This window comes from Phaseolus vulgaris, chromosome 6 (assembly GCF_051622355.1).
Source record: "Phaseolus vulgaris cultivar YP4 chromosome 6, ASM5162235v1, whole genome shotgun sequence".
Taxonomy (NCBI): Eukaryota; Viridiplantae; Streptophyta; class Magnoliopsida; order Fabales; family Fabaceae; genus Phaseolus; species Phaseolus vulgaris.
Window position 1 is genome coordinate 36,126,126 of NC_143503.1, and position 25,520 is coordinate 36,151,645.

Consider the following 25,520-nt stretch of genomic DNA (forward strand, 5'->3'; position numbering starts at 1 on the left):
TTGGTCAAAATGTTATGGGCCACAAGAATATGTGGGCTTGAGCTATGAGAACAAGTGGGCTTGGATCACGCAGAGTCCGGATCCAATCCAAGCTGAAATAAATAAGTGCAATGACTAAAGGACCCTTTATGCCGTTTCTCTCTAACCCGCTGTTGAGATCATAACGGCTAGTTACTGACAATTTTTATTTTAAAAATGTCGGCGGTTAGAAAAGCAAAGTCTTTCTTATTACATTCGGACAATATTCCCCTCCAAAGCAAAAACAAAAGCAACACGCTCCGAAGGGAAGAAGAAGAAAAAGAAGAGGTTATGGCAGAAACTAAGTGTTTACCAATCATTGAAGAAGAGGAATTAGGAGTAGACGATGACTTCTACGAGAACATCGAAGCTCCCAAGTTCGTGGACCTCACCGTACCTGATTCTCGCCCTCCCGGTGATGACCGCCACTGGTTCTGCTTACGTGTTGGTACTTTAACTTCTCACTTCTTCGCATCTTATTCCAAATCTTTTTCAGCTTCTGGATTATGAATTACGTGACTTTTTCCAACAGGGTGTGACCAAAGGCATGAACAAGAGTTGGACTCCGATGCAGTTTACAAGAGTTTTCTTCTTCGGGTTAGTCATCTTTTTCTTCAACTCTGTTTCACTCATTCTACTTATGGACGTAAATATGACGATGAATAGATGAATGGATCTTGGATTTTCAGGTCATGGCAGCCAGAAGTCCCAATGTACGCCTCAGAAAAGCTTTGAATAGAAGAGAAGCAAGGTAGCCATCGTTCAACCAATAAACTAGTTTATACACTCACCTTCTGGAAATAAGCAGAGAATTAAGTACTCATGTTTAAGAGATGTAAAAGTTAGAACTTCTAGTTTCTGAAAATTACATCTAGAACATGGAAAACCACATCTCTAATATAAAACTACACACTATCAGTTAACGAGGCTGAGAGGATCTTGGTTTGATTTGCATAAAATGCATTATTGGACAGGAACTAAGTTTTATGATGAGCTATAGTCACTGCAGTGTATTCATAAACATTTTAAAAACTGAAAAAAACGGTAAGAATTACAAATAAAAAACACACTAAGCTTGGGGAGACATGGATTTTTACAAGAATTAAAAGCTCTTAGCCAAAAGTTATGACTACAATGATTACAAAATAATTTGTACTAAAAGCTTGTAGGTTTGTTTCCATAATTGGTATTACAGGAATTCAACCACAATTATTACTGTTTACTATTTTTTAAAACCTTCAAGAACGTTTTATTTATTGTGAGTTCAATTTGGTTGTTTTCAGCTCAAATTTGAAGAGCCCCCTTACAGCTCCTGCAAAGTCAAGGGTGTCAAGGATGGACTTCATTTCCTCATTATCACACAAGATGACCGACAACAACGTTAAAGTTAAACCTCTTTCTAAGGTTGCTGCAACCCCCAATGCTAAGGTGAGGCCATCACCTTCGGTGTCCAGGGCCTTGACCACTCCAAGGAATCATCAGAAGAAGGTTGCCAATGTAGAACAGTTTAGAAGTGTTCAGAGCAAGAAAACCTTGACTGTTGGGGTGCCTAAGAGCAGAGTTGTGTCTAAGGCCCTTGTTTTTCACTCGCCTAAGAAGGTGGTAAAGATCAAGAGTTCTATAGAATTAAAAACACCATTGAGAGCACTGTGTTCAGCAATGAAAAAGCTTGAACTCAATGGAGTGAAGGAGAATGGAGAAGGAGGAACCAAATCATTGCCGGTGACTGCCTCCAAAAAGCAATTGAGGGGAAGAGAGGTTAAAAGCCGTGTGTTTGATTCCTTGAGTTCTAATAATCGTAAGGAACTAGAAACTAACTCAATGTTAAGTTTGAAGGAGAAGAAAGTGAAGAAAAGCATTCAGAAACACCAGGTTTCTAAGCCTCATCAAAATGACTCTAGTGATATGGAGATAGATGAGAAATCTAGATGTGGCTCTCTAGAAGGATGCCATGAACCAGGAACTTCAGCAAGTGGTGTTGAACTATCTCTTGGAGATGAAATTTCCCAAGAACCAACAAGAGGGGAGAGCTTAGTTTTAGTTCAAGTTTTGTCAGAAGCTTCGAAATGTGACACTAGCTCACTGTCAGATTCCAACAATAAAGAGAACATGACTACAGAAAGGAGTGAAAATGAAGAGATAAGGAGCTCGGTTTCTGCTAAGGGAAAAGTATCCGAATCCAAGAAGAGAAACGCTGAGGAAAATTCATTGGCTTCTGATGATGACAAAGAAAATGGGAGGCAGCTCACTGAGAATGATGACAAGGAAAATGCTTCAATCATTCACGAAAATATGTAAGGAATTTGATTTCTCTCAAAATGTTTGTCTCTCCGTTGTTTTCTTAAACTTGGTTAAATCAATGAATTCTTGGCGGCTGCAGAGAGATGAGTAACAATAACAACATGCCAAAAAAAAAGGCTCTTCTTGGGAGGAAGCATGAGGATTCGAGAAAAACACAAAAGGTAGTTATAGATTGATTTTACTTTCAGTCCCACCTTATTGAATGATTTGACTATGTATATAACCTTTATGGTTTTGACCTTAAAACAGAAATCTTCATCAACCACAACTGCTTCTCCAGCTGTGAAGTACCGAAAATTAAAGCCCACAAATCCTAAGCCTTTTAAGCTGAGAACTGATGTAAGTAAGGAAGGGATTATGTTCAAGAAACAATTTATTTTAATCAAATGTGATCAATTTATTTTAATCAAATGTGATTCATGTTATTTTATATCTTGCAGGAAAGGGGAATTCTTAAAGAAGCAAACTTGGATAGAAAAATTCTCACACCTTTAAAAGAAACCACAGTTAAAGGTGGTGGGAAGAAACATCAGATTGTAAACCGAGTGAGTTCAGTTCCATTGTGAACATTCCATTATTATTGAATATACAAAATTTGACCTTTCTCTTTATTTTCTTTCAGAAAAGTGAAACTTTTTCCACAAAAAGTGAACCAGATACTGATTATTATAGCAGTTGTGATGAGAAATCAAGCTCAAAAACACAAGAAAGCCAATCTGTAAGTTCATGCACAGAAGAATATGTTTCACCTATAAATATTTCAGCATAAACAGTATTTTAGACAGTGTGATGAGACTTCCCAAAACGTTATGTAGGGTAGCATTCAAATTGACAGCTCCAACTGCAAGGTGCAACATAAATTATCTGCTACACCACCTTTTAAAAATCATCCGGGTCCTAAACTTCAGAAGTCCATTGATGTGAATGATAAATTCAAAAGAAAATCCGAAATGACGCAGCGTAAAGTTCTAAAGCCTCTGAGGTAAGTAATGGTCAGATTGTGAAACACATTGTGTTTGTATTTTAAGTATCTTTGATTCCAATGGAAGTGTTTTTTGCAGTGCTTTACCAAGGAAGAAAGAAAAGGTTGTCATTGCAACAAAACTTAGTGTTATTATCGAAAAGCCATCAGACATTGTGAAGCCAAAGGCAGCAACAAAGCCACGTAAAGTTGAAGCAGCTCCTGGTCCCTGTTCTTGGGGAAGGAGGGCATTAACTGTTCCTATGGAACCAAAGTTTCACAGTCTACATGTACCAAAGGATTGCAACACCAAGAAACGCACTTGAGAAATTACTGTTGGGGGTTGGAGTGGCGTTGTTCAATATCATCATTGAATTTTTAGTTGAGAAAATGGATGATGAAGAAAGTGTTCTTGTAGTGTAACTTCAGTTTTCAACTCTATTCCTTTATTATTTTGTAAATGTGGTTAACGTGGGGTGGGGACTTTAATTTGTGTTTACCACAGCACACTAAAATTTGTGTTTATTGTAAGTTGAGACACGATTCATTTGTACTATTTGCTTAAGTTTTGATCTGTGAATAACATGATTTCTTTTTGGTGCCACTTGCATTTTTATAAAACCCTTTCAACTGATTTAAATAACCCTTTAAAAATTAGTTACATTAATTGGAAAAAATAAATTCATCAATATTTTGTTATTATTCCGAAGTTACCGTTATTGTATTTTTATTCTCAAATCAGATTAGGAGGAAACTTTATTTCATTCATTTAAAATATTTATTAAACTTTCTAATAAATAATCAATGTATTATCAAACTATCAAAAGATTTTGTAAAAATAGCTTTTTTTGCTAAAAAGAATCTTAAATAAATAAAAATGGATAGAGTACTTGTTACCCTTTTATTGGATAATCAAGTAAAGTTAATAGATTTAAAAAAAATAGTGAACCTGAAGAAAATAATCCCATGTGCCATTATTCCTACGTAACCATGATAATTTATTTCCCTTATTGTAAATGCACAAACATGAAATTGGGTTAATCTGGGTGTTTTTGTTATGACAATGACAAAAAGACAACCTGAGTTTACACGGTATGCTAGTGATTTTAAATGCATGGCCACTTGAAATAATTTTGCAGCATTTGATTAGTAGGCCTCCTTATTTGCTTTGTCTACTCACTTCACTCCCCTTTGTTCTTGATTATGTTCTTTAATTTCTCATTTGCAGCCACAAGTTCAGCAGTTATGCCTGGTTCATTGGCTGAATGCCCTGCATCTGGAACCACCTGTTTCATCGAATGATTCAGTAACTTGACCATGTTATGCACATCATTGTGTAGAAACCTTAGTTCTTAACTTCCTGTGTGAGTTTCTTGATAAGAAGAAATCAAATCTAAGAAAATATCACTTTAAGATCTCTATCCTGAAACTTTATCGATAATTAGTATAGCATGCAGAAAAAACCAACATAAAAAAGAGCAAATGACCAAAAGCAACATTTTAGTTCACCCTAAAATCTGCCTCTGGCCAAGCTTTATGAAGATCCCAGGCTGACATCATAGGACAGCAAACATCATATCTTCCCTGCAAAGTTAAGAAAGAAAAACATCAAGAATCTACATTTTAGAGGGTACATTATTAAAGTTATTTTACCTGCACGATTGTGGTGTTGATATGCCTTATTTTATCAATTCTGTCCAACAGGAATGAATCAGAGGGGAAGAATCCCTTGTTCACAAAATAGTGGTTTTCAATCCTAGCAAATGCCTGATAGAAAAATATATTTGTAATCACTCATCAGTACAAGTTAAAGAATCTCAACCACAAAAAACAAGAATATACAAATGTAAATTAATGATAAACTAAAAAGAGAAAAGATTGTAGACTTTTTGTTTATGCTTTTTCTTATATGTATATATAAAAAGTAACTCTATTTGACTTGGGATTGTCTGACTTTACAAATTTTGACAAGAGAGAAAACAATTTTAAAGTGCCTATAGAAGGAAAAAGGGCAGAGTGCTCAGCAAAAACAACCTTTTGTCACTCTGTCCACTTTTTTTCCTCATTTCAGACTACAAAATTTATTAACTATTTTACCACAAGATAAAAATGTTTTCCACAAACTAATAACGGAATTCAAGGACACCCAAAAGACCAATAGCAACATCTATATAGAACAGAGATTTGTAATGTCAGTGCACTTCAAACTTTAAAAAACACAAACTATCCATATAATTGGTATATATTAGTATTTTTAAGAACTACAATTCAATTGCGTATTTGTACACAAGCAATGGCATATAATTTTCAACCATACATACAGAGAAATGATAGATTTAGGGGAAGTAAGCATTACAAATTAAGTTACACAGCACAATGGGATGGGATTTGGAAAGTGATTAGCAAACATTTTCCAGACAACAACCAGGTTATTCTTAAGTTGACGAACTTACCAATGAAAAGTAATCATCCTCCCCTTTTTTGATATTATCTTCATTTGGAAGAAGATGAGCAGTCACCATTTCCCATGTGGTCCACGCTCTAGCAGCTGCATACTAAGAACAAAGACATAGATAAGTAAACAAGAAAAATATTGAATTCATTCATAAATTATATTCAAACAAGTACTGTTATAGAAAGGGATTGATATCTTTTGACAGCATTTAGACAAGGGAGGAGAAAAGAAAATTTTAGGGCTGTCCTTTCTACATTTAACAAAGAGACTGTGCCCCAAACCCCCTCAGTTACATAGAAAACCCCATATTAAATGACATTCAATGTTTCAATATATGCAAGAAAGTCACTCTAGACAATCCAGTCAGGTAACATACTCCTAGATAAACTCATTATTCCTCATTTCATATATGAGGATATGTTGAAAACATGATATTGTAAAGGATAGATTTCTAAACTAGTTCTAAGAAGAGTTAAGGCCGAAAAGATGGAACAGCATCTCTGAAACCAAACTAATATTTAAAGAAGTCTTGTTATGACTTGGGAGGAAATGGTACAGAAAGGCAAGCTGAGAAAAGAAAACCACAGAGACACTAACCTGAGTTTCCATATCATTTGAGTTTAATCTCTTCTTATAGGCATCAACGAAACATCCTCTCTCACTTTCAGGAATAACATCTCTAAATGGCTCCCAAGCTGACAAAATGCACCAATATCAACCACTTAAAACTTAAAAGTCAAGATTCTAACGAGCAGAAAGCCAGAAATCACAATCAAATCAAATGAGATTATGCAAAGCTACAATGGAAAACATCAAATTATTAAAAGAATATAGAATAGTGTAAAGCTGTCACATAATTCCATATATCAAATAAGTCAAACCCCTTCAAATCATTAAAAGGAAACCTTATTATGCATGGCAAATGCTCAAACTTAATGCACCAGAAAATCAGGTGAAAAGACAGTTCTGTACCATCGGGATATATTGCAGCAGCGCCACCCTCATAAAACCAATCAATTTCTTTCTTCCTTAGGAGGAAAATTCCCCTGAGGACCATGCCAGTAACCTTGTAACAAAAGGATAATAAGGTATTTTAAAAAGCAAACAACATAGCATGGAAACAAACTCCGTAATTATACAGACTACACAATCTTGAGCAGTACTGGAAAAATAATAGTAATAATAGTAAAAGGGGACATCGTAATAACATAGTAAAAAAGAAACCAATCATAATCAAGAAGAGAGTTAAACACCTTGTCTGGGTGAGATTGGCTGTATGCAAGGGCAAGTGTGCTTCCCCACGATCCACCAAATACCTGCAAATCATATAGGGCAGAAGATCATATCTCATTACATAAGAATCTTGAATAACAAAATGTATACTGTACACAACCGATGGTGTAAAATAACCTGCCATTCTGGAATCTCCAGATGTTCTCTTAGCTTTTCAATGTCATCAACGAGATCCCATGTGGTGTTTTGCTCTAAGCAAGCATGTGGTGTGCTTTTCCCTGCACCTCGCTGATAAAGATAATAATTGTCAATTTGCCATCGCACAAAAGCTTGGGAGACCATCATTGCACTCAGAAACTAACCTGATCAAATAGAACGATTCGATAAAAGTCGGGATCAAAAAATCTTCGGTTGCTTGGGGAAGTTCCTCCTCCAGGACCTCCATGAATGAAGACAACCGGCTGTAAAAAAATGCTTGGAAAATGATTAATCAAATTTTCTTGTAACCGTTCTTTACACTTTCCCCTCAAATTAAATAAATAAAACAACCAGGTGCCAATGCGTATAATTTAGCATTCCCAAAGGATGCAAAATGCTTAGATTCATCCAACCACACATGCATGTGTAAAGATAGGTTTCAGCACTACAGTTCATACAGCTGCATTAATACTTAGAACCACTAAAAAAATTGTCCATTGCCTCCAAATGTAAACATATAAGCCTACTGCTTGTACAGAAAAGATAAAAATTTAAAAAACACATATTCAATCCATTGTTGGAGGCGAGTCAATTGCTACTCACATGGCCACTGGGGTTTCCTGATTGTTCCCAGTAGATTGTGTGAAGATCTGAAACCTTCAGAAATCCTGTACTGTAGGGTTCTATTGGTGGGTAGAGATTTCTGATAAGTTCTTGGGATTCTTTTTCTGAAGCCATCAAACTACTAGGTATTGGTTCAATTCTATGATCAATGCTTTGCATGCGAATAACTAAGCTCTTTCTGCCTGCGCATCACACCAAGAACGCAAATTTTAGTATACCCTTGTGAAGGAATAAACTTGCTCAATATAATAATGCAGAAACAGATTCAATAGTAATGAAACACGGACATTTGATGAGACAAGTGACCCACATAACTCTATCATTGTATCACATAATTGATAAACTATCTAAACAAATCTGGAAAGTGGAGAGAGAGAGAAGGAACCTGAAGAAGGAATTTGTTGGTGAGAGAATGGAAGTGAAATGGGAAATTTGAAAATTAGGGAAGGTAAGATGAAGGAGGTGGAGAGGGTGTTGGGAACAGAACCCAACTTCATTGTTTTGGATTTATTATGAACATGTCACACTGATTATCCTTATCCAATTAGCACTTGCCAACGTAAACATCGTGTGTACTTTCCCACTCACTAATTGGTGATGTTGTCGTGTCTTTTGTTTGTTACAATAGTTTTATTATATTTAAAATGAACCATTTAATTGGTGTTTTATGTTTTTTTTTATAAAATACTTTTATGTCATGATACTTATATCTCAGTTAGGTTGACACTTAAAATAACAACAATAATTTATCACATGAAAAAAAATATATTAAAAAAAGAAATGCAAAAAATATGGGGACTAAACCAAAATTCATATGTTAACAAAAATGATACATAGGCAAACTATACATATTAATAAAGAATTATAAAAACAGACTAGATGAAAGTCTATTATACCAATGAAAGAATTTTCTATGAATAAATCATAAATTAGTCAACTTATCAGCACACGCATTCCCTTCACGAAAATATAAGTAACCTTAAACCTGATTTTTCCACAATAATTAAGACAAGTATTTCATCAATTACAAAACATCCAAGTAACATTTATCTTAACAGTAAACGCAACACAAATCAAAATGGAGACACATTCCAGTTACACATTAATAAGTCTCCAAAAACATATTTGAAATGGGTTTTAATAATATATTTAATTTAGAATACATAGTAATCATTGGGGAGATGAAGAAAGGATAGAAGGCATTAAGTGTAAAGTTGGATAAGATTTAATAAGATTCACTATCTTAAACATCATCCATCTTATATCATAAAAATAAAAATAAAAATATTAAAAACATACATTTTTTAACAATCAAATAAAATATTAATGATAGTGTGAATTTTATAAGATTGTTTTATTAAAATAAAAATTACAAAAAAAAAATTAAAAATAACGTGATACAGTATATATATTAATGATGATTTTTTATTATATTTTGGATTGTTTTTAGTTCAATGTCTTATATTTTCTTTAAAAACAATTATTTAAATAATTATATATGAAAAAATATTTATTTAATAGATAATAATTTGTATAATACAATATTATATTCATAATAATATTAGTTTTAAAATATGTTATAAAATATATCTTAATTTAAATTTTATTATTTAATATACATAATATTAAAATTGGTATATTACTTTAAATTAAATTGAGCAATTTTTGTTATGGATTCAAATATCAAATATTTATTGTTACACATCTTCACTTTATTTTTAGAAAATTGGACTTAGAAAACATGTAAAAGAGGGGAGAAAAATTAACAAACTTTAGCATGCATAATTATATTGTTAAATTGGTAAATATTGAGTGCATTACATTACAATTATTCAACTTAAGTAAAAATAAGAAATATAAATTAAAAATATATTTAAAATTAAAAAAACTGTACATAATTAATTCAGGTAAATAAATACAAATATAAATAGCTTAAACTGAAAAGGAGAGTAGTAAGATTTACAAAAAATTGCCACCACGAATACATCAGATTTAAGATGCAAAAATAAAATTTAATATAAAAATAATAATTAATCGGATTAGACAGAGATTTAAGGGAAAAAATCAACTTTAACATAATTTCTTAAAAGTAGTTAATGGTTTAAGATTTTATAAAAAAATACATAGATAATTGCTAAGTATACAATAGGAAATTAAGTATTGATAAGTTGAAAACCTTGCATATTATAATTTAAGAGAGAAATAATTTTTTTATTAAAATAAAACAATTTTTTCTAAAAAAATTGTGTTACTTCACAATTTTAAACTAGTATATTTTCTGTGTGTAATTGTAAAAGTAATATTATTTTACGAAATTATGTGTCATAAGTGATATAATAAAGTTTGAAGGATCCTTCTGCAAAACAGAGATTTAGATTTCATACTTAGAAGTTCATTACACACTGTGATTCAAATAGAAGTAGCAGAAAATACAATTTTATTGGAAAGAGAATTTCACTACTACTACACATATGCTACAAACCTACAACATACAACTTAATCCTCCTTGGGTTTATCACTCACACATATAACAGGAGATAATTCCATTCTAACTGCAAGACATTTTTCAGTTTATAACAGAGGTCACTGCCTCACAAAAATTTCACCTAATTGATCCCAAGACCAAGGCATATATAAGAGTATTTATCACCCCTTCTCAGCCTCAATTTTTGTGCTGCTTAGAAATGAGGAAAACTCAAAAAATGTCTATTCTTTGGAGCACCTTATTTAAGCATCAATGGTCACAGTCATTTGGTTTGGGGTGCATGGATCTGCCTCTTCCAGCATTTGAACCAACATTCTCATTGAAGGTCTTGAAGCTGGAATTTTGGAAGTGCATAGTAATGCAATTCTCAACACCTTCATGGCATCCTCTTTGAAATGCTTTGCAATAGTAGGATCCACCAATTCAAGAGCCTCTTCTTTGCTCCTAATAGTGCTGCATACCCAATGAACAATGTCATGATTCTCTCCAAACTCTGCCTCCATTGGCCTCTTCCCAGTTACTAACTCCATCAGAACTACCCCAAAGCTGTAAACATCACTCTTCTCTGTCACCTTACAAGTGTAGGCATACTCTGTCATAGCAAAAATCAACATCATCAATCTTCAAGTACAATAAGCCCACAAGTGAAAATATCCCTAACACCAAACTACAATATTGGTAATTGATCCTACTTTTGTGATTTCTCTCTTCTAAAGTCACTAAGGATAAAGTAAACATTTTCAATTGTTGACAAGAAATGAAGGATGTACTATGCATAAGTGTGTAATAGGAGTGATTGATGTTTCATAAAAAATATTAGTAAGAAAACAAGTAATATAACTATGGATGTGTTGAAATTGAAATATCAACCGGTTAAATAGTTTTTCATCAATACTTTTGTTCACTTTAAGCCAAATATGACTTTTTTTGGTAACACAAAAAAGAGTAATATATTGACAACTTATGCATCAAATCAAATGATGAAAATAACCTTTCTTCATATCATCAATCACATTGAGTATATTGAAGTAGGTTGTCAAAGTATCTATTGAACACAAAATAAGGTGGTTTAAAGCTTACCAGGAGGTATGTATCCAAGTGTTCCAGCAATGACATTGGTCCAATTGCCTGCTCCTCCATTGAGAATCTTGGCAAGGCCAAAATCAGCAATCCTTGGCTTCCATTCCTCATCCAGCAATATGTTACTGGATTTGACATCCCTATGTATAACTGGTCTATCACAGCCATGGTGCAGATACTCCAATCCTGTAGCAGCACCCAATGCAATGTCATACCTAACCTCCCACCCCATCTCAGACTTCTTATTACATGTGTGCAACCTGTCCCACAAGCTCCCTTTTGGTAAAAACTCATAAACAAGCAAACTGCTATCTTCACTTGTGATGCTACAATAGAGCTTCACAACATTTACATGCCTTATAGAGCTAAGAGTGGCCACCTCTGCATCAAATTCTGGTGACCTTGAACTCCTCCTAAGCATAGCTGAGGTGCTCCTGCAACTTCCCCTGTCACTTAGATTTGAGGTCCATATGTGTTTCACTGCAAATTCTGCCCCACCTTTAAGCACAACCCGATAAACACTCCCGGATCCTCCCTTGCCAATCAAATTCTCAGCCTTGATCCCGTGAACGATTTCGCTCTCATTGAAGTTTAGCACATGGTACTGCTTCACATCCCAGGAAGTAGTCTTCATTGGCTTCTCAAACTTGTTCTGCCTTAGTTTTGTGTAGAGGAAAAATGCTCCAAGCAGAACCATTACAGCAGCAACCAAACAGACTAAAAGGTTTCGGACTCTCCTGGAGCGTCTAGATTGCATTGAACATGGTCTGATACCTTTCAAAGTCTGGCTGCATAAGCCAGGGTTTCCCATGAACCCGTCTTTGAAGGCTGAAATACAGAGTAATTCTGGTATGGAACCAAACAACTGATTGTTTGATAAGTCAAGAAGGCTAAGTCTCAGAGATGATAAACTGGAAGGAATTTCACCAGAAAGCCTGTTTGAGGACAAGTTCAATGAATTGAGAGTTGGAAGGGAACCGATGCTAGACGGTATAGCTCCAGAGAGAGAGTTACCAGCAAGGTTTATCTCATTCAGAGATGTACAAGAACCAATGGAATCTGGTACAACACCAGAAAGATTGTTCCCATTCAAAGTAAGAGTGGTTAGTTTCTTCAAATTGCCAATGGTTTCTGGGATGTGACCAGAAAATTGATTTGAACTTAGCTGAATTGACACCAACGAAGAAGCTTCTGAGATTTCCATTGGTAACTCACCTGCGAACTTATTGTTAGATAACAACAGTTGAGCCAGAGATTTTGCTTTGGTAATATCAGATGTCACTGGACCCTCAAACTGGTTCATTGCAAGATCAAAAATAACCAAATTTGGCAAGCCCCATATGCCTGAAGGAACTACACCCGAAAGTGAGTTCCTGCTCAGACGAAAACGAGCCAAAGATGTGCATTTTGTATATGTTTCTGGTATTGTTCCATTGAAGCTGTTGTTCAACAGTGCTAGTACATTGATTTGATTGTTCTTGCACAGGAGAGGTGGTATAGGGCCAGAAAGAAAATTGTCTGAAACATCAACGTATTGCATGCCTTCCCAAGAGCCAAGATTTTGAGGAAGAGGACCAATGAGGTTGTTAGCATAAAGAGAAAGCTCTGTGAGATTCTTGAGATCTCCAAGCTCCTTTGGAATTTCCCCTGACAACTTGTTCTCAAAAAGGTGAAGGGATGCAAGGTTTTTTAAGGACCTTACCTCAGAAATATCACCTTCAAGCTGATTAAAAGAAGCATCAAAGTTAACAAGACTAGTAAGGTTACCAAATCCAACTGGGATTTTCCCACTCAGGAAGTTATCATATAACTCAAGCTGCCATAGCTTCCGAAGCTTTACTATATCAGCCGGAATCTCACCATACAAATGGTTGTCAGAAAGCTCAAGATTCTGAAGCTGAGTGAGATTCCCAATCCCCAATGGAATATTCCCAGTGATGCTGCAATTTGTGAGGTAAAGCCAATACAATTTTTCAAGTTTTAACACCTCCAAAGGGAAAGGATTTTCCTTCAACAGGTTATCCCCAAGACTCAGGAACTCAAGACTAGTTAGATTTCCCAATGATTTCCATGGAAACACCCCAGAAATTCCACTGGAGTTTAAGTTCAAGAACTCCAACTTGTACAAACTCGACAAATCAGGCACTTCTCCATTGAATGAATTCACACCCAAATCCAAATGCTTCAAGTTGGTGCACTTCCTCAACCCCTCACTGATGCTTCCACTCAAGTTGTTGGACCCCAAAGATATATTCTCAAGCGATTGAAGCTCGCAAAGTGAATCAAAGGGAACAGTACCCTCCAGCTGTTTCTGCGGAAGATTGATTTCTGAAATAAAGCCTTTGAAATTGCATACAATCCCAGTGAAATGACAGGGAGATTTTTCTGGTGCCCATGAACTAAAAACACTTGCATTTGAACTTTGTAGTGAGGACTTGAACTTCATGAGTGGTTGAAGTTCATCTGAGAGCGAAGAAGCAACGAGGCAGAGGAATAACAGGGCAGTAGTGGGAATAATGGGAGCCGAGCCGTACCGGAAAATCCCTCCGGCGATCATACCGGCGGCGAGTGGCGGTTGTTAGTGTTGAGTAAGTGTAAGAGTTGGTGGAAATGAAGTGGACAAAAAGAGTTTGGTTTGGTTTGGTTTGGTTTGTACGTTGAATTTTGAGTTTGGTTTCACATGGAATTTTATCCACGTGCATGGAAACAACATAATTATGGGCAAATAACGAAAACGTGGCTTCAACTTTGACTATATGGGACTCTTCTTAGTTGTATACGGTTGACTCATCATTTATAATATTAACTATAAATTATTTATTAAATATTTCTTATTATAATTCAATATTTTCGATTTTTTCAAAAAAAAATTAATTTCTTTAAAAATATTACTGAACAACAATATATGCAACTTAAATATTTTATAGTTTGTAACTAAATTCTAACTTTCTTTAATTTAATTAATTTCGTATGGAGTGATGATATGTTAATATCTAGTAGAAAATATACACTTTAGAAATCAATAAAATAATATTTTAATCATATTTAATTTAATTTTAAATTTTAAATATTATTATATTGTTATAATATGGTATTAAGTATATGTTTTTATTATGTGTGGTGTTAAAAAAAATTCATTCGAATATATTATTTGTATAAAGTATTTTAATCAAAGAAAATTTTATATTTTAAAAAATAAAAGTTTTAATTTTTTTAATTTAATATATTTATTTATTTCATTATATCGTATTCATTTTAAACAACGTTGTTTTTTCGTTAAACGGTATATTTTAAATAAAACTGAAGTTAAAAAAATATCAAAATAACTTGCAAATTCGAAGGGATTTTAACCTCAAAATGAAATTTGACACATAAATTCTAGTTTTAAGTTTTTTTAACTTAAAAAAAAATACTTTTAAGACGTGAATTTGATATAAAATAAGTTTTGTTTAAGAAAAGGAAGAAAAAAAAAGTGTATACTTGGATTATTTATTCAAATAATTATTATATTATTATTTCGTTCATACCTAAAATTCATATTATATATCATAAATGATCTCATGAAATAAACAAACAAAGCATCACCACTTGATTATGGGATTTACACAATTATTGTGTTTTATTTATGCATAATCAATTGATTATCCTAAATATATAAGGAGGTCCAAACAATGACAAATGAAATAAATATGTAATATAAAGTTATATAATTTGATTTTTTTTTCTAACTTACTTTAGCAATGAACAATAAAGAGAGATGGTAAATGATTTAACTTTGGTGTATTGATCAATACACCAAAGAGAGAAAGTTATATAAAGTTATTTGTTTTTTTTTTATCTCATTTAACAGTTGAATATTGATTTCTTAACCTTTGAAGTTTCTAATAGCAAATAAAGAGAAGATAAGATATTTTAGAAATTCACATCAATTAAAGATAAACATCTTTTTATAATATATAAATGATTACAATATTTATCTATTAAATACTTAAAATTTACTTTTTAATAGGATAATAACTAAAAAGTCTTTTTTCATTTGATTGAATGTTAATATTGTTTCATATTTTTCCTTAAATTTATATTTTAAATTTTAAATTTTTATGTGTATGCTAATATAATATATGTAAATTTATATTTTAAATTTTTATGTGTATGCTAATATAATTTATGTGTGAATTTTAATCAATTTATCAGTACATTATTTATTTTATTATCAATACATAGTAATTTATCAAATAAATTACAGTCACGCTTCATTTTTTTTCTTAATTATGTTTGATATTCTTTGATAAACAGTACAATGTTTAAGACCCCTACAATAAATCAGGGTATGAAATTTCATTAAAGTTCTGATTTATATCATTGATCTTGAATAGTTATAAAATTCATTTTAAGTTTAAGAAGTATTTTCAATTAGCTTATATAATTTCTTTAAATGACTATATATAAAACAAAATCATTCAATACCTCAAATAGTATTTTAAATTAATATGTCTTACTTAAAGTTATTTTCATTTTAAGCTCGATTTCATAATAAACTTTTAAGTTATATATTTTACATATATTCATTTTATAATATTTTTTATTGCATTTTTTATTTGTAATAGAATATTTGCATATTTTATGATTAGATGAAAATAGTTAGTGTAGGAAATAAATGTTTTGGAATTTGCCGCGAAAGTTGACTGAGCATGTGAACACCGACTCAATCTTGGGTCCATCTGACATTTTTTAAATTATTTGATAAAATTAAATTAAACTTATTAATATAGATTTTTTTTCTGCATATTCAATAATTTCATATCACGTAGAAGTATTATTAAAATTAAAACTATTTAAATATATTTTAATGTTTTAAACATTTTTAAAGAAAAAGATTGTAAAAGCAAAGAATATTTCAAATATATTACGCTAAATAATTTATCTAAATTATTGGAAGTATATAACCTTCTCTATCATATTCCTTAGTTCTTATCTATCTTTCATATTAGTAATTTTATCATATTATTGGATTAAGCTTCTCTTTTACTTACTATTTCTTATTGCATTCAATATAGTTTATCACTTATATATTTATATCAAATTTATATTATCTGTTAATCTTTTATTTTATTTTTTTACTGAATTTTTAAAATACATTGATTTTAATATTTAAAAATATTTAAAAAATAATATAAAATTAATATATTTTGAAAGTACAATAAAAATAGTAGAAAAACCAATAGAAAGTCTCTATTTACTTATATAGACTATTCAAATGAAAAATATAAGAAAGTTCAACCAATATTTTAGAACCATTGGTATATAATATTTACTTATATTTTTATTATTTTAAAGAAAGATTAATTAAAAAGCAGGATGATAAGATAATTCTTTTATTTCTTTCTCTCCTTCTCCACCTCACTATTACCATGATTGCATTGACATGACTTTTATAAATATCATTAATATCATCATTACATTATTGTTGTAATTTTTATTATAACAGTTTATATTATTATTAACCATTAATATTTGTATATTCATTTCCAATATCATTACAGTTATTATTCATGTTATTACTTCACTATCATTCTCCTATCAGTACAACTATCACCATCATTATAAATATTAAATTTTATGATCATCAAAGAAAGAGTTATATATAGGACTAATCCTATAACTCTATCATAAAGCTATCAAATCAAATCAATACTTTTTTATGAATATAATTTGAATTTACTGGTATTCACTAAATTTTATGAAAAAAAATAAATTGTTATATGTGAAGTTAACCTGAGAGACAAAAAGAATTGAGGACCACTTTTCATTAATTTGGTGAACCTGTTGGACTATAGGTGGAATGCAACATCATCCTTTTTTTAAGAAATTATATTACATGTATAAAATATTAAATTAACCATATAATATAAATTATATTTGAGAAAAATATGATATTTGGTTGAAAATGAGAAAAGATCCAAATAGAATAGTCAGTGAAATTCTTATCTTATACAGTGGTGTTAGAATAATGAAATGATTGAAGAAGAATAAGGTAAGCAATGAAAGATACGTTTATCTAATTCAAACTATTCATTCACTAATTATTCTACTGTTTATATATGTTTCACTGTGTAAGTGTGTGACTGAGAACACACTACCCATGATTCTAACTTTCAAACATTAGAAACTTCTGTCTATATTTATTGGATCAAAGAAAAAAGAATTACCAAATAAATAAATAAATATATATATATATCTCAAAATAATCATTACTTTTGAATTTGAATATACAATTATATTAAATACAATATTTTGTGTCATTTATAATAATTTTATCAACTAAAAGAATAATAAGAAGGTGCTAGAAAAGTTACAATGGACACAGAAAATGGTAATTGAAATGATCTTCTAGATCTTTCCACCATCAAATGTATAAGATCCACACAAATATATATATATATATATATATATATATATATATATATATATAAATTCACAATATGTCTGTCATCTTTGAATTCTACACTTCTGTGGTGTCATCTTTTTAAAAGTATTAAGATGTTGAAGTGACATATTCACACTTTGTCCCACTCATTCAATTTTTCACAGTTTCCACATTCAACAGTTGAAAGATAAAATCTTAAACAGTTTTTAATTTGTTTCATTTTTTTTCCTTTTTACAATTTAGAAGGATTAAGTTTATGTTGTCCAATACAACTTGTTTTGAATTTTAAAAAATCTTATTTTTTTTAATATGAATATAAGAAATTAATCTCAATAAGTAAAAGTTTAAAGAATTATAAATAATTAATATTTAAACGTGTTTGAACAAATTAAATATTTCTTAGAAATGAAATTTAAGATGGAAGCAGAATTCAACCAACACGAAGCTGAATTCAACCGACACACCATACCTCTGATACTGACAGGTGCATGCATCTAAAAAGAGTGAGATTGCAATTATTCATTTTTACAAAATTCTTTAATCAAATTAATAAAACCGTGATTTGATTATGTGATATTAAATTAAATTTTATATAGTATTTATTTTGATAAAATTTATTATATCATTATTATTATATAAAATATTTAATTTTATATTTAAAATATACAATCAATCAAAATTAAATAATAATATATAGATAGAAACAACCAAACTTCTTACAAACATTAAATAATACCACTTATTTTTCTCTATATATATCTTACAGTCTCAACTCACTTCTTATTCTTTTTATATTTGGGTCTTCCAGATAATGAGAACAGCAGGTTTTTTAATGCACATATTTTAAATCTCATGCATTTACTTGCAATTCTATAAAAAATTTATTTTTATTTTAAACACAGACTCAAAATACTTTTTACCCTAGTTATAAAATTTGATTAAAATAGCATCATTCACTAAAAAAATTCAAATTAATCTCTATATCTTACTAAAATACCATTAACTTGGAGAAAAATATTCAATACTGTTACTTAAATAAATATTATTACTTTAGGAATCATAAAATTATATGAAATTAGTAATTTACTCAATTTTGTTTTCTATCATATTCATTGTCACGTGAACGCTTAGAAATTAGTCTAATCTCAGAACTTGTAGGACCATCTCTACAGCAAGGTCTCTGCCTCAGTACTTGTCTAAGAAGTCTGTTTTTTTTTTTGGATTGTTTTAGATTTTAGAGGAGACAATTTCCTCAAGTTTGTGAGTTCAAAAGAAAAAACAGAAAATCTTTTCAGAGATCTTAATTCATAATAATAAATTTAATCATGGAGTTCCTGAACGAGTTTTAGTCAAAATATGAAACAAAAAAGTTGCAATATACTGAATAAGAGATATGAAATTTGTGCTGATCCTAATCTGTCACTGAATTAATGATAGTTGTTTTTCTACTAAAATTAGTCTAATTTTCCTTAAACTAACAAAATAGCTAAACAAAATATTTTATTATATTATTTTCTTTTAATTCGATGATGTATTATATAATATGATCTTCACCAAGCTAAACTTTCAATAACATTAAAACTGAAAATTATCCAAGAACATAAACATTAAAACTTGATATCAAAGTCCTTCCATTAGGAAGGTACCCTTCAAAAATATATGTATGCCATACAAGTTATGAATACACGGTATTCTTTAGTAAAAGGCGAAAGAATAGTTCGCAATGTAGTCACAACATGGCTCAATGCTGTGATCATAATATGTTTAGTAATATATATTACAAGAAGATTTGGAGGTTGCTTTCATTAATCAATGTGGGACTCAGAGTGCTTTCAGTGGTAAGCATCAAATCTCCATCCTTCAGTTTCTTCTCTGCTTAATCTATCTTTCACAAACTTCTAAGCAAAAACATTTTTCTTCAACCATTCGGAGTAAAACAAAATATTTTGTTGTATTTTGTTATTTATTTAAACAGACTTTAACTATATCTTATATGACATTATGATTATTGATTTGTTATGACTTCATAAAGGAAATTGTATTTTTTTTATTTAAATAGACACATAATTATATCTTATATGACATTATGATTATTGTTTTTATGAATTGATATACGAAAAACTTAGCAGTATATAGTAGATAGTTGTTAATCCAAGTTCTAAGTTGAAATTTCTATTTTAGGGTTTAGGAAAGATCTCAGGATACCTCAGAAATTGATTGCACATAAATTGAAGCCAAAAATCTGGCTAACTAGATCAGATAACAGTTCTGTCACCTTTCCAATTTCAGAATAGAAACCAGATAATGGATGCCTGGAGTTTAGTCATGTACATTGCAGCAAGATTTGACATTTTTTTATTAATAATGTGGGATCACCATGCCAGAGCACAGTGGTAATTTTTCTTCATGGCAGCAATTAACTCTGTTTTATAGGTTTCTTAAAGTAGAATTGTTGTTTTAAAAAATGATTGATTATCAACTAATATTTACAATTTAGCTCAAACTCTTTGATATTGATCTTTTTTTCCTATAATATTAAGTCACTGTTTTAAGTAGTTACAACAGTAGTACATATGATCCAAAGTGAGAACTGAGTGTTGCATTCCTTGGATATTATTACCAGGAAAAACACTTTAATTTGCTCACTGTGTCGGTGGCCAATGCTTTTCATACAATAGGTTTTTGCATGTGCCAGCAGAAATATTTTGTCTGCCTTCACTTACAGAAATATATTTTGTCTGCCTTCACTTACAGAAATGATTCTGTTTTTATGAATTTTGTTTTGGGCTAGTTATGGTACCTACACAGCATAAATGCTCCTACAGTTTTGCTCCACCGATATTGAAAACCACTTGAGTTGTACTCCAGCCATAGGTAAAAAAAAAACAAATAATATCCAACATTTCTATCTTGTGCAACATTTCTGAGAAGTCAATGCAGAAACAAAATTCAGTTTTGGAAAACAAAGATCCAAATCTCTTTTCTTCAGCTTCTTCTCTGCCTGAATTTATGTTCACAAACTTGTAAGCAAAAACATCTCTTATAGACCTTTGTATACCCATTACAAAATGTAGCAGTTTCAAAAAGTTCAACAAGTTGACAATGTAAGTGGAAGTAAGAAAAACTTGCAAGAGCAATTAGGTTAGAAAGTGCAACATCAGTTTGGTTAGAAAGGCACTATCTCTATCTTATGAAACTTCTATGAGTTTCTTCTTCTTCTAAGGGTAGAACTAGCACAAGGTTATGAGGCACAAAGCAGAGAAATTTCTCTTTATATGTATACGATTAGAAAAACTAGATGTTTCAGTATAGATATGTTTCAGTACACATGATTAGAGAGTAAACATGATTTCAGAGATCTCCTGCATTTCTTTATATTTCTCTGGATTCTGTGTAAATTTTCTCCTATTTTTTTCTCCTTTTATCTAAGAATTGCAATTACCCATTGGACACTTCCACTGAGCGACTAATGAATAAAAGAAATAGAAGGACAAATATGTGATACATGTAGATTCTTCAGTTATTAAATTATTTGAAACCCAGAGATCAAGTATGCTCCCAAGATGATCAAATTCATTTTGATAAGTGGAGCATTTCAAATACTTCAAGTTAATCGCTCTAAATCCATTTTAATCTGCAAGTTCACTCTATAAGTGTCTTCCAAACCAAATGCATTTCGTAAGCATAAAGAAGGAAAACATGTTATTCTACGTGAAAATCAATTTGATACCTTGATTTTTATTTTATTCAATATAGTCTAAAATTGGTTTAAAATAACTCAAGTTGGTCTTTTTTTTTTAAAATGGATTTTCACGTAAGTAGGTGATGACTTGAGAAATAGAGTTGAACACATGAAATTATACTTGAAACATTGTTGGACTGATATTTTCCCCTTTTATATAGTTTCCTGGTTATCTTCTTCCCATGTTTTGATTCTGTTATTCATCTTCTTGTTGTAATGGATGACGTTGCAAAGTTATATTAAATCTCTATAGTTAATGATGTTAATGAGGTTGTGAGATTCATCAAGTGTTCCTTTTTATACTTAAATATTTATAACAATCTCTTAATTAAAAAAAAAAGTCAAAGAGTACTACATTTAGGAAGTTGAAACTCAAAATACTGTTAAAATTTAAAAACAAAGCAAACACAAACAAATGATGAAAATTAGAAATTTGAGTTCTGTTTGATAAGTTTGTAACAGGCCTTTAACTTTCCCCCTACAAAAACACGTGTGAATAACGTAAAACACCACACAATTCAATTTAGTAATTAACAGGGTCTTTTTGCTTCCCCTAAAAAAACACTTGTGAAATCACATACAGAAACAAAGCAAAAAAGAAGAGACAAAAAGAACATAATCAGCATGCTTGAATAAAATGTATTTTTTTTTCAAATTGAAGTCAAAGAACCAAAGGAAGTGAGAAAGATAATGCTTTATACACAAAAAATGAGGGATGGAGCTTGAAATGAGATTTCTCTGATTCAAATTCCTGAACGTAAGTTGCAATCTGCCGCTAAAACTATGAAGAAGTAGACCAACACCAACACCAGAGTAACAAACCGCGTATAAATGCTAACTTAATAAAAGAAAATATAAGGAATGAGCAGAAGCAAAATAGTAAGAGAAAGACATCATCAAGTCAAAGAATGTCTAAGATAGCAGGAGGGAACTCACCAACAAGAGGATTTTGCTCCAAGAAAAGAAGATGATGAAATCATAAAAAAAATTGAGTCAGAAAAGCATGTTAAAAATAAATATAATAAATGCATTAACACTATTAATTCTGAAAAGCCTGCTGAATTTAATCGTAGTAAATTTGCTGTTGCTAAAAAGAAATCAATGACCACAGATTGAACTATTTGGACAGAAAGGTGAATACATGAGACTTGAGAGACCATGGAGAAGTGAATTTTATGTTCAAACGGTCTTTGGCTTATAATGGAATTTCTTGCCGAACTACAGTGCAAAATTAAAACATGCAGAAGCAAACTAACATACAAACATGCGATTAAATAGATTGAGTAAAATAGTTGATTTGAAAAGTGTCAGAAGCGAATGTTAAGATTGCCAAATAAAACAAATTTCTCTTTACTTACAATTTACATGTGTGTTAACTGTTGTACATACCAAAATCAAAAGTGAAGCAAGACGTTGCATCTTTCTCTCTATTATAATTTCTCAGTAGAGTAATACAAAATCAACCAATCCCTTCTCCTTTCCAAAATTTACAATTGAAAGGGGTTGGGCGGAGGGTGAACGTCTTGAATCTTCGACATAGACACGTTCCCATTGAGCAAATTGGGCGCCACATTATCCTCCGGAACAACAGGTTTCAACTGCATAACTTTCTCCGGCACCACTTTCTCCCCTTCCACCTTAGCCAGAACCTCAAAATGTGTCGTCAACGTTTCAGGCTTGGTTCTCCACGCAGGGTAACCCTCTAACTCCCCTTCACTCACCTTCTTCTCCGCTTTGAAGCCAATCTTCACGTAAGTCTGAGCAGAAACATCAGCCTTCAACAACCTAAAGGAACCTTTCTTGTCAGCTTTGGGCCCTAACACAGAATGTAACAGTTTCTCAAACCCCATCAAGTTCGCATTCGACCCGTTAATCGAAGAAAGAGGCCACAAAGTTGAAAACTGAGTGGGTGTAAGAAACGTGGGCACTTCACCCTCGAGATTAACTCTCGAAAATGACTCCACCTCTTTGTTCTTCAAGGGCGAAGACAATTCCACGAGACCAGGTGCAAGACGTTTGAGCTTCAACGAGGTTGATGTCGTTGATGTCGTTGAGTCGGACGGCGCTGCTGCGATCGACGTGGGACCAACAATTCTAAGCGACAGAATCGGAGAAGCCTGGGTTCTAGAAGCATGGCGAAGATGTTCAGCGAGAGTTAAAAGACCGTTAGCGAAACCATTCTCCGTCCGGTTTAACGGAAGAGGAAAATCAAGCGGTTGCCGGAGACTAACGGATCTTGCACCTTTAACGGTAACCGCCGCTCCGTCCGCCAAAACCACTTTCTTCAACACACCAGCCTCCACGTCATGCTACACAGCCAAATAATCGTTTTACCAATCCACAACTACAATTATCAATCAACGGAAAAATTAGGTTTAGTTGAAATTAGGGCTTACAGGAAGAGAGAGTCTCATGTCATTGGCGTCGTGAATCCAGAGTTCCATGGGCCCAGCAAGGATGAAGGGAGCAAGAACGGGAAGCGCGCCAGCCGAGGCCCGTTTCTGGACCAAGCCCGTATGGGCCTGGGTCTGGGCTCGGAAAATGGGAAGATCGACGTAATCCCAGCGTTTAACGTCTTCCAGAAGCTTGAAGGGAATAACCTGATGATCGATTTCTAAGTCGAATCGGTACTCTACGGAATGCCCCACTTCAGCTTCCCGAGGATCGAAACCCGTAATCTTCACTTCATCCTCAGCCGTAATCCCTAATCCTTTCACAATTGAATCCCTCAAATCCTGCACAAACAAAACAAACGCCAAATATTAGATTCAGAACCTACGATAATAATCTTTCTTTATTAAAAAAAAAGGATTGAATCAGTGGAACATACGGAAATGGCCTTGGGGTAGGGGATTTCAGAGGCGAGGCAGGAATGAAACAGGAGGAACGCGATTCCGAAGCGGAGAAGCGATTTCATGGTGCGAATCGAAAGTGGTTCGACGATGATGAAAGTGTTTTCTCGTTTGGGTTGGGGAAAAGAAATGGTGAATGAATGCGTGTTTATATAGTTGTTTGGTTTTTGGATAGAAGGTTATGGGGTGATGACGTGGACCAATGAGGATGGAGAAACTTATTTTTGGAGAAGTGTGATTGGTGGCTATTCGTGGCGGATACAATTTTCCTAATTTTTTTCCAATAACCATAGATTTCCCCAATTACGCGGCTTTCAGTGCGGTGACGAAATTGAAGCCCCAAAACGACGACGTTTTACATGATTATGAGATGTTTCAAAAAACAAAAAACATTTGGCGTCGCCCGGACTCGAACCGGAGACCTTCAGTGTGTTAGACTGACGTGATAACCAACTACACCACGACACCTTGATGTCTTTTAGGTTATACAAAATATATATATTATGTTTTAATAGTCTTGCATGAACAAAAGTTAATCAAATCACATTTGTCCTGTAAAAGTTAGGTTTTGTCTTCTATTTCTATAAAGCATATCTTTAGAATAGATTCAAGTAATAATTGGTTTCAAAATATATGTAGATTTTGATCCCAAAATTTATGATATTATTTGAACTTCAAAATGATTTCGTTTTGAGAGGGCCCGATTAAGTAATGCTTAATGAACAATTAATTTGTTGACAACACAAGTCCAAAGTATTCTATTTACTGCCTTAAGTAAATTGATTATTTGCGGGATTTTTTTTTAGTGAATATAATTACTGAACCTATAATATACTAATGTTTTTTACATTACATCAGTAAAGGTATTGGTTTTCATTAAACTACATTAAAAATAATTAATTACTATATTAATTAAATTATATATTATTTTAATAACTAAAAAATTATTAATATTTAAAATAATTTTTATTATTAATAAATAATTTTTTAAATAATATCTAATTACCTGTTAACATTAATATTTAAAGTAATTAGTAACTAAAATAAACTATAAACCTTGTGAAACAATCTTTCCTATAATGTAGAAAAAGATTTCATGGTCATTAACCCATCTTACCTGTGATCGAGAATCCCAAATTTGCCA

At 32.0% G+C, this 25,520-nt stretch overlaps 4 protein-coding genes and 2 non-coding genes across 8 annotated transcripts; 1 reads left to right on the forward strand and 5 right to left on the reverse strand.

Moving 5' to 3' along the window:
* Positions 1-128: 128 nt before the first annotated feature.
* LOC137832714 (neurofilament heavy protein) lies at positions 129-3,884 on the forward strand. Of its 2 annotated transcripts, none has more exons than XM_068641023.2 (10): positions 129-466; positions 551-615; positions 708-769; positions 1,302-2,312; positions 2,399-2,480; positions 2,569-2,658; positions 2,760-2,864; positions 2,942-3,037; positions 3,135-3,301; positions 3,381-3,884. In XM_068641023.2, the coding sequence occupies exons 1-10, from the start codon at positions 196-198 to the stop codon at positions 3,604-3,606; spliced, it is 2,175 nt and encodes a 724-aa protein (XP_068497124.2). In that variant the 5' UTR covers positions 129-195; the 3' UTR covers positions 3,607-3,884. The 2 variants fall into 2 exon arrangements, 1 of the variants encoding a protein (XP_068497124.2); XR_016521431.1 differs by having other exon boundaries at positions 205-466; positions 3,140-3,301.
* A 370-nt stretch (positions 3,885-4,254) lies between these two features.
* On the reverse strand, positions 4,255-8,400 carry PIP (proline iminopeptidase). 2 transcript variants are annotated; one of them, XM_068641024.2, is made up of 11 exons: positions 8,176-8,400; positions 7,770-7,972; positions 7,331-7,429; positions 7,146-7,256; positions 6,989-7,051; positions 6,708-6,801; positions 6,333-6,430; positions 5,734-5,835; positions 4,934-5,047; positions 4,790-4,864; positions 4,255-4,566 (listed from the first exon to the last, which is right to left on the reverse strand). In XM_068641024.2, the coding sequence occupies exons 1-11, from the start codon at positions 8,285-8,287 to the stop codon at positions 4,462-4,464; spliced, it is 1,176 nt and encodes a 391-aa protein (XP_068497125.2). In that variant the 5' UTR covers positions 8,288-8,400; the 3' UTR covers positions 4,255-4,461. The 2 variants fall into 2 exon arrangements, with proteins under 2 accessions (XP_068497125.2, XP_090160282.1); XM_090304156.1 differs by having other exon boundaries at positions 8,078-8,272.
* Positions 8,401-10,210: 1,810 nt separating this feature from the next.
* LOC137832716 (receptor-like protein kinase 7) lies at positions 10,211-14,120 on the reverse strand. The gene is made up of 2 exons (XM_068641025.2): positions 11,356-14,120; positions 10,211-10,867 (listed from the first exon to the last, which is right to left on the reverse strand). The coding sequence occupies exons 1-2, from the start codon at positions 13,910-13,912 to the stop codon at positions 10,518-10,520; spliced, it is 2,907 nt and encodes a 968-aa protein (XP_068497126.2). The 5' UTR covers positions 13,913-14,120; the 3' UTR covers positions 10,211-10,517.
* Positions 14,121-19,408: 5,288 nt separating this feature from the next.
* LOC137833759 (U5 spliceosomal RNA) lies at positions 19,409-19,525 on the reverse strand. Its single transcript, XR_011084818.1, has one exon. It is a non-coding gene; the product is annotated as a U5 spliceosomal RNA (small nuclear RNA).
* A 3,291-nt stretch (positions 19,526-22,816) lies between these two features.
* TIN1 (tunicamycin induced protein) lies at positions 22,817-24,512 on the reverse strand. The gene is made up of 3 exons (XM_068641026.2): positions 24,355-24,512; positions 23,921-24,259; positions 22,817-23,833 (listed from the first exon to the last, which is right to left on the reverse strand). The coding sequence occupies exons 1-3, from the start codon at positions 24,439-24,441 to the stop codon at positions 23,012-23,014; spliced, it is 1,248 nt and encodes a 415-aa protein (XP_068497127.2). The 5' UTR covers positions 24,442-24,512; the 3' UTR covers positions 22,817-23,011.
* A 258-nt stretch (positions 24,513-24,770) lies between these two features.
* TRNAV-AAC (transfer RNA valine (anticodon AAC)) lies at positions 24,771-24,844 on the reverse strand. Its single transcript has one exon. It is a non-coding gene; the product is annotated as a tRNA-Val (tRNA).
* Between the last annotated feature and the right edge of the window lie 676 nt (positions 24,845-25,520).

What these genes read in the sequence shown, in the direction of transcription:
- LOC137832714 (XM_068641023.2), top strand. Translation starts at nt 196, where the DNA reads ATGTCGGCGGTTAGAAAAGCAAAGTCTTTCTTATTACATTCGGACAAT. An exon ending in ACAAGAGTTTTCTTCTTCGG is followed by an intron (nt 616 to 707) that starts GTTAGTCATCTT and finishes TTGGATTTTCAG; the next exon opens with GTCATGGCAGCCAGAAGTCC. An exon ending in TCAATCATTCACGAAAATAT is followed by an intron (nt 2,313 to 2,398) that starts GTAAGGAATTTG and finishes TGGCGGCTGCAG; the next exon opens with AGAGATGAGTAACAATAACA.
- PIP (XM_068641024.2), bottom strand. Translation starts at nt 8,287, where the DNA reads ATGAAGTTGGGTTCTGTTCCCAACACCCTCTCCACCTCCTTCATCTTA. An exon ending in CAGGAAACCCCAGTGGCCAT is followed by an intron (nt 7,430 to 7,769) that starts GTGAGTAGCAAT and finishes ATTTTTTTACAG; the next exon opens with CCGGTTGTCTTCATTCATGG. An exon ending in GCCAATCTCACCCAGACAAG is followed by an intron (nt 6,802 to 6,988) that starts GTGTTTAACTCT and finishes TTTTGTTACAAG; the next exon opens with GTTACTGGCATGGTCCTCAG.
- LOC137832716 (XM_068641025.2), bottom strand. Translation starts at nt 13,912, where the DNA reads ATGATCGCCGGAGGGATTTTCCGGTACGGCTCGGCTCCCATTATTCCC. An exon ending in ACTTGGATACATACCTCCTG is followed by an intron (nt 10,868 to 11,355) that starts GTAAGCTTTAAA and finishes TTGCTATGACAG; the next exon opens with AGTATGCCTACACTTGTAAG.
- TIN1 (XM_068641026.2), bottom strand. Translation starts at nt 24,441, where the DNA reads ATGAAATCGCTTCTCCGCTTCGGAATCGCGTTCCTCCTGTTTCATTCC. An exon ending in CCTACCCCAAGGCCATTTCC is followed by an intron (nt 24,260 to 24,354) that starts GTATGTTCCACT and finishes TTGTTTGTGCAG; the next exon opens with GATTTGAGGGATTCAATTGT. An exon ending in ACATGAGACTCTCTCTTCCT is followed by an intron (nt 23,834 to 23,920) that starts GTAAGCCCTAAT and finishes TTGGCTGTGTAG; the next exon opens with CATGACGTGGAGGCTGGTGT.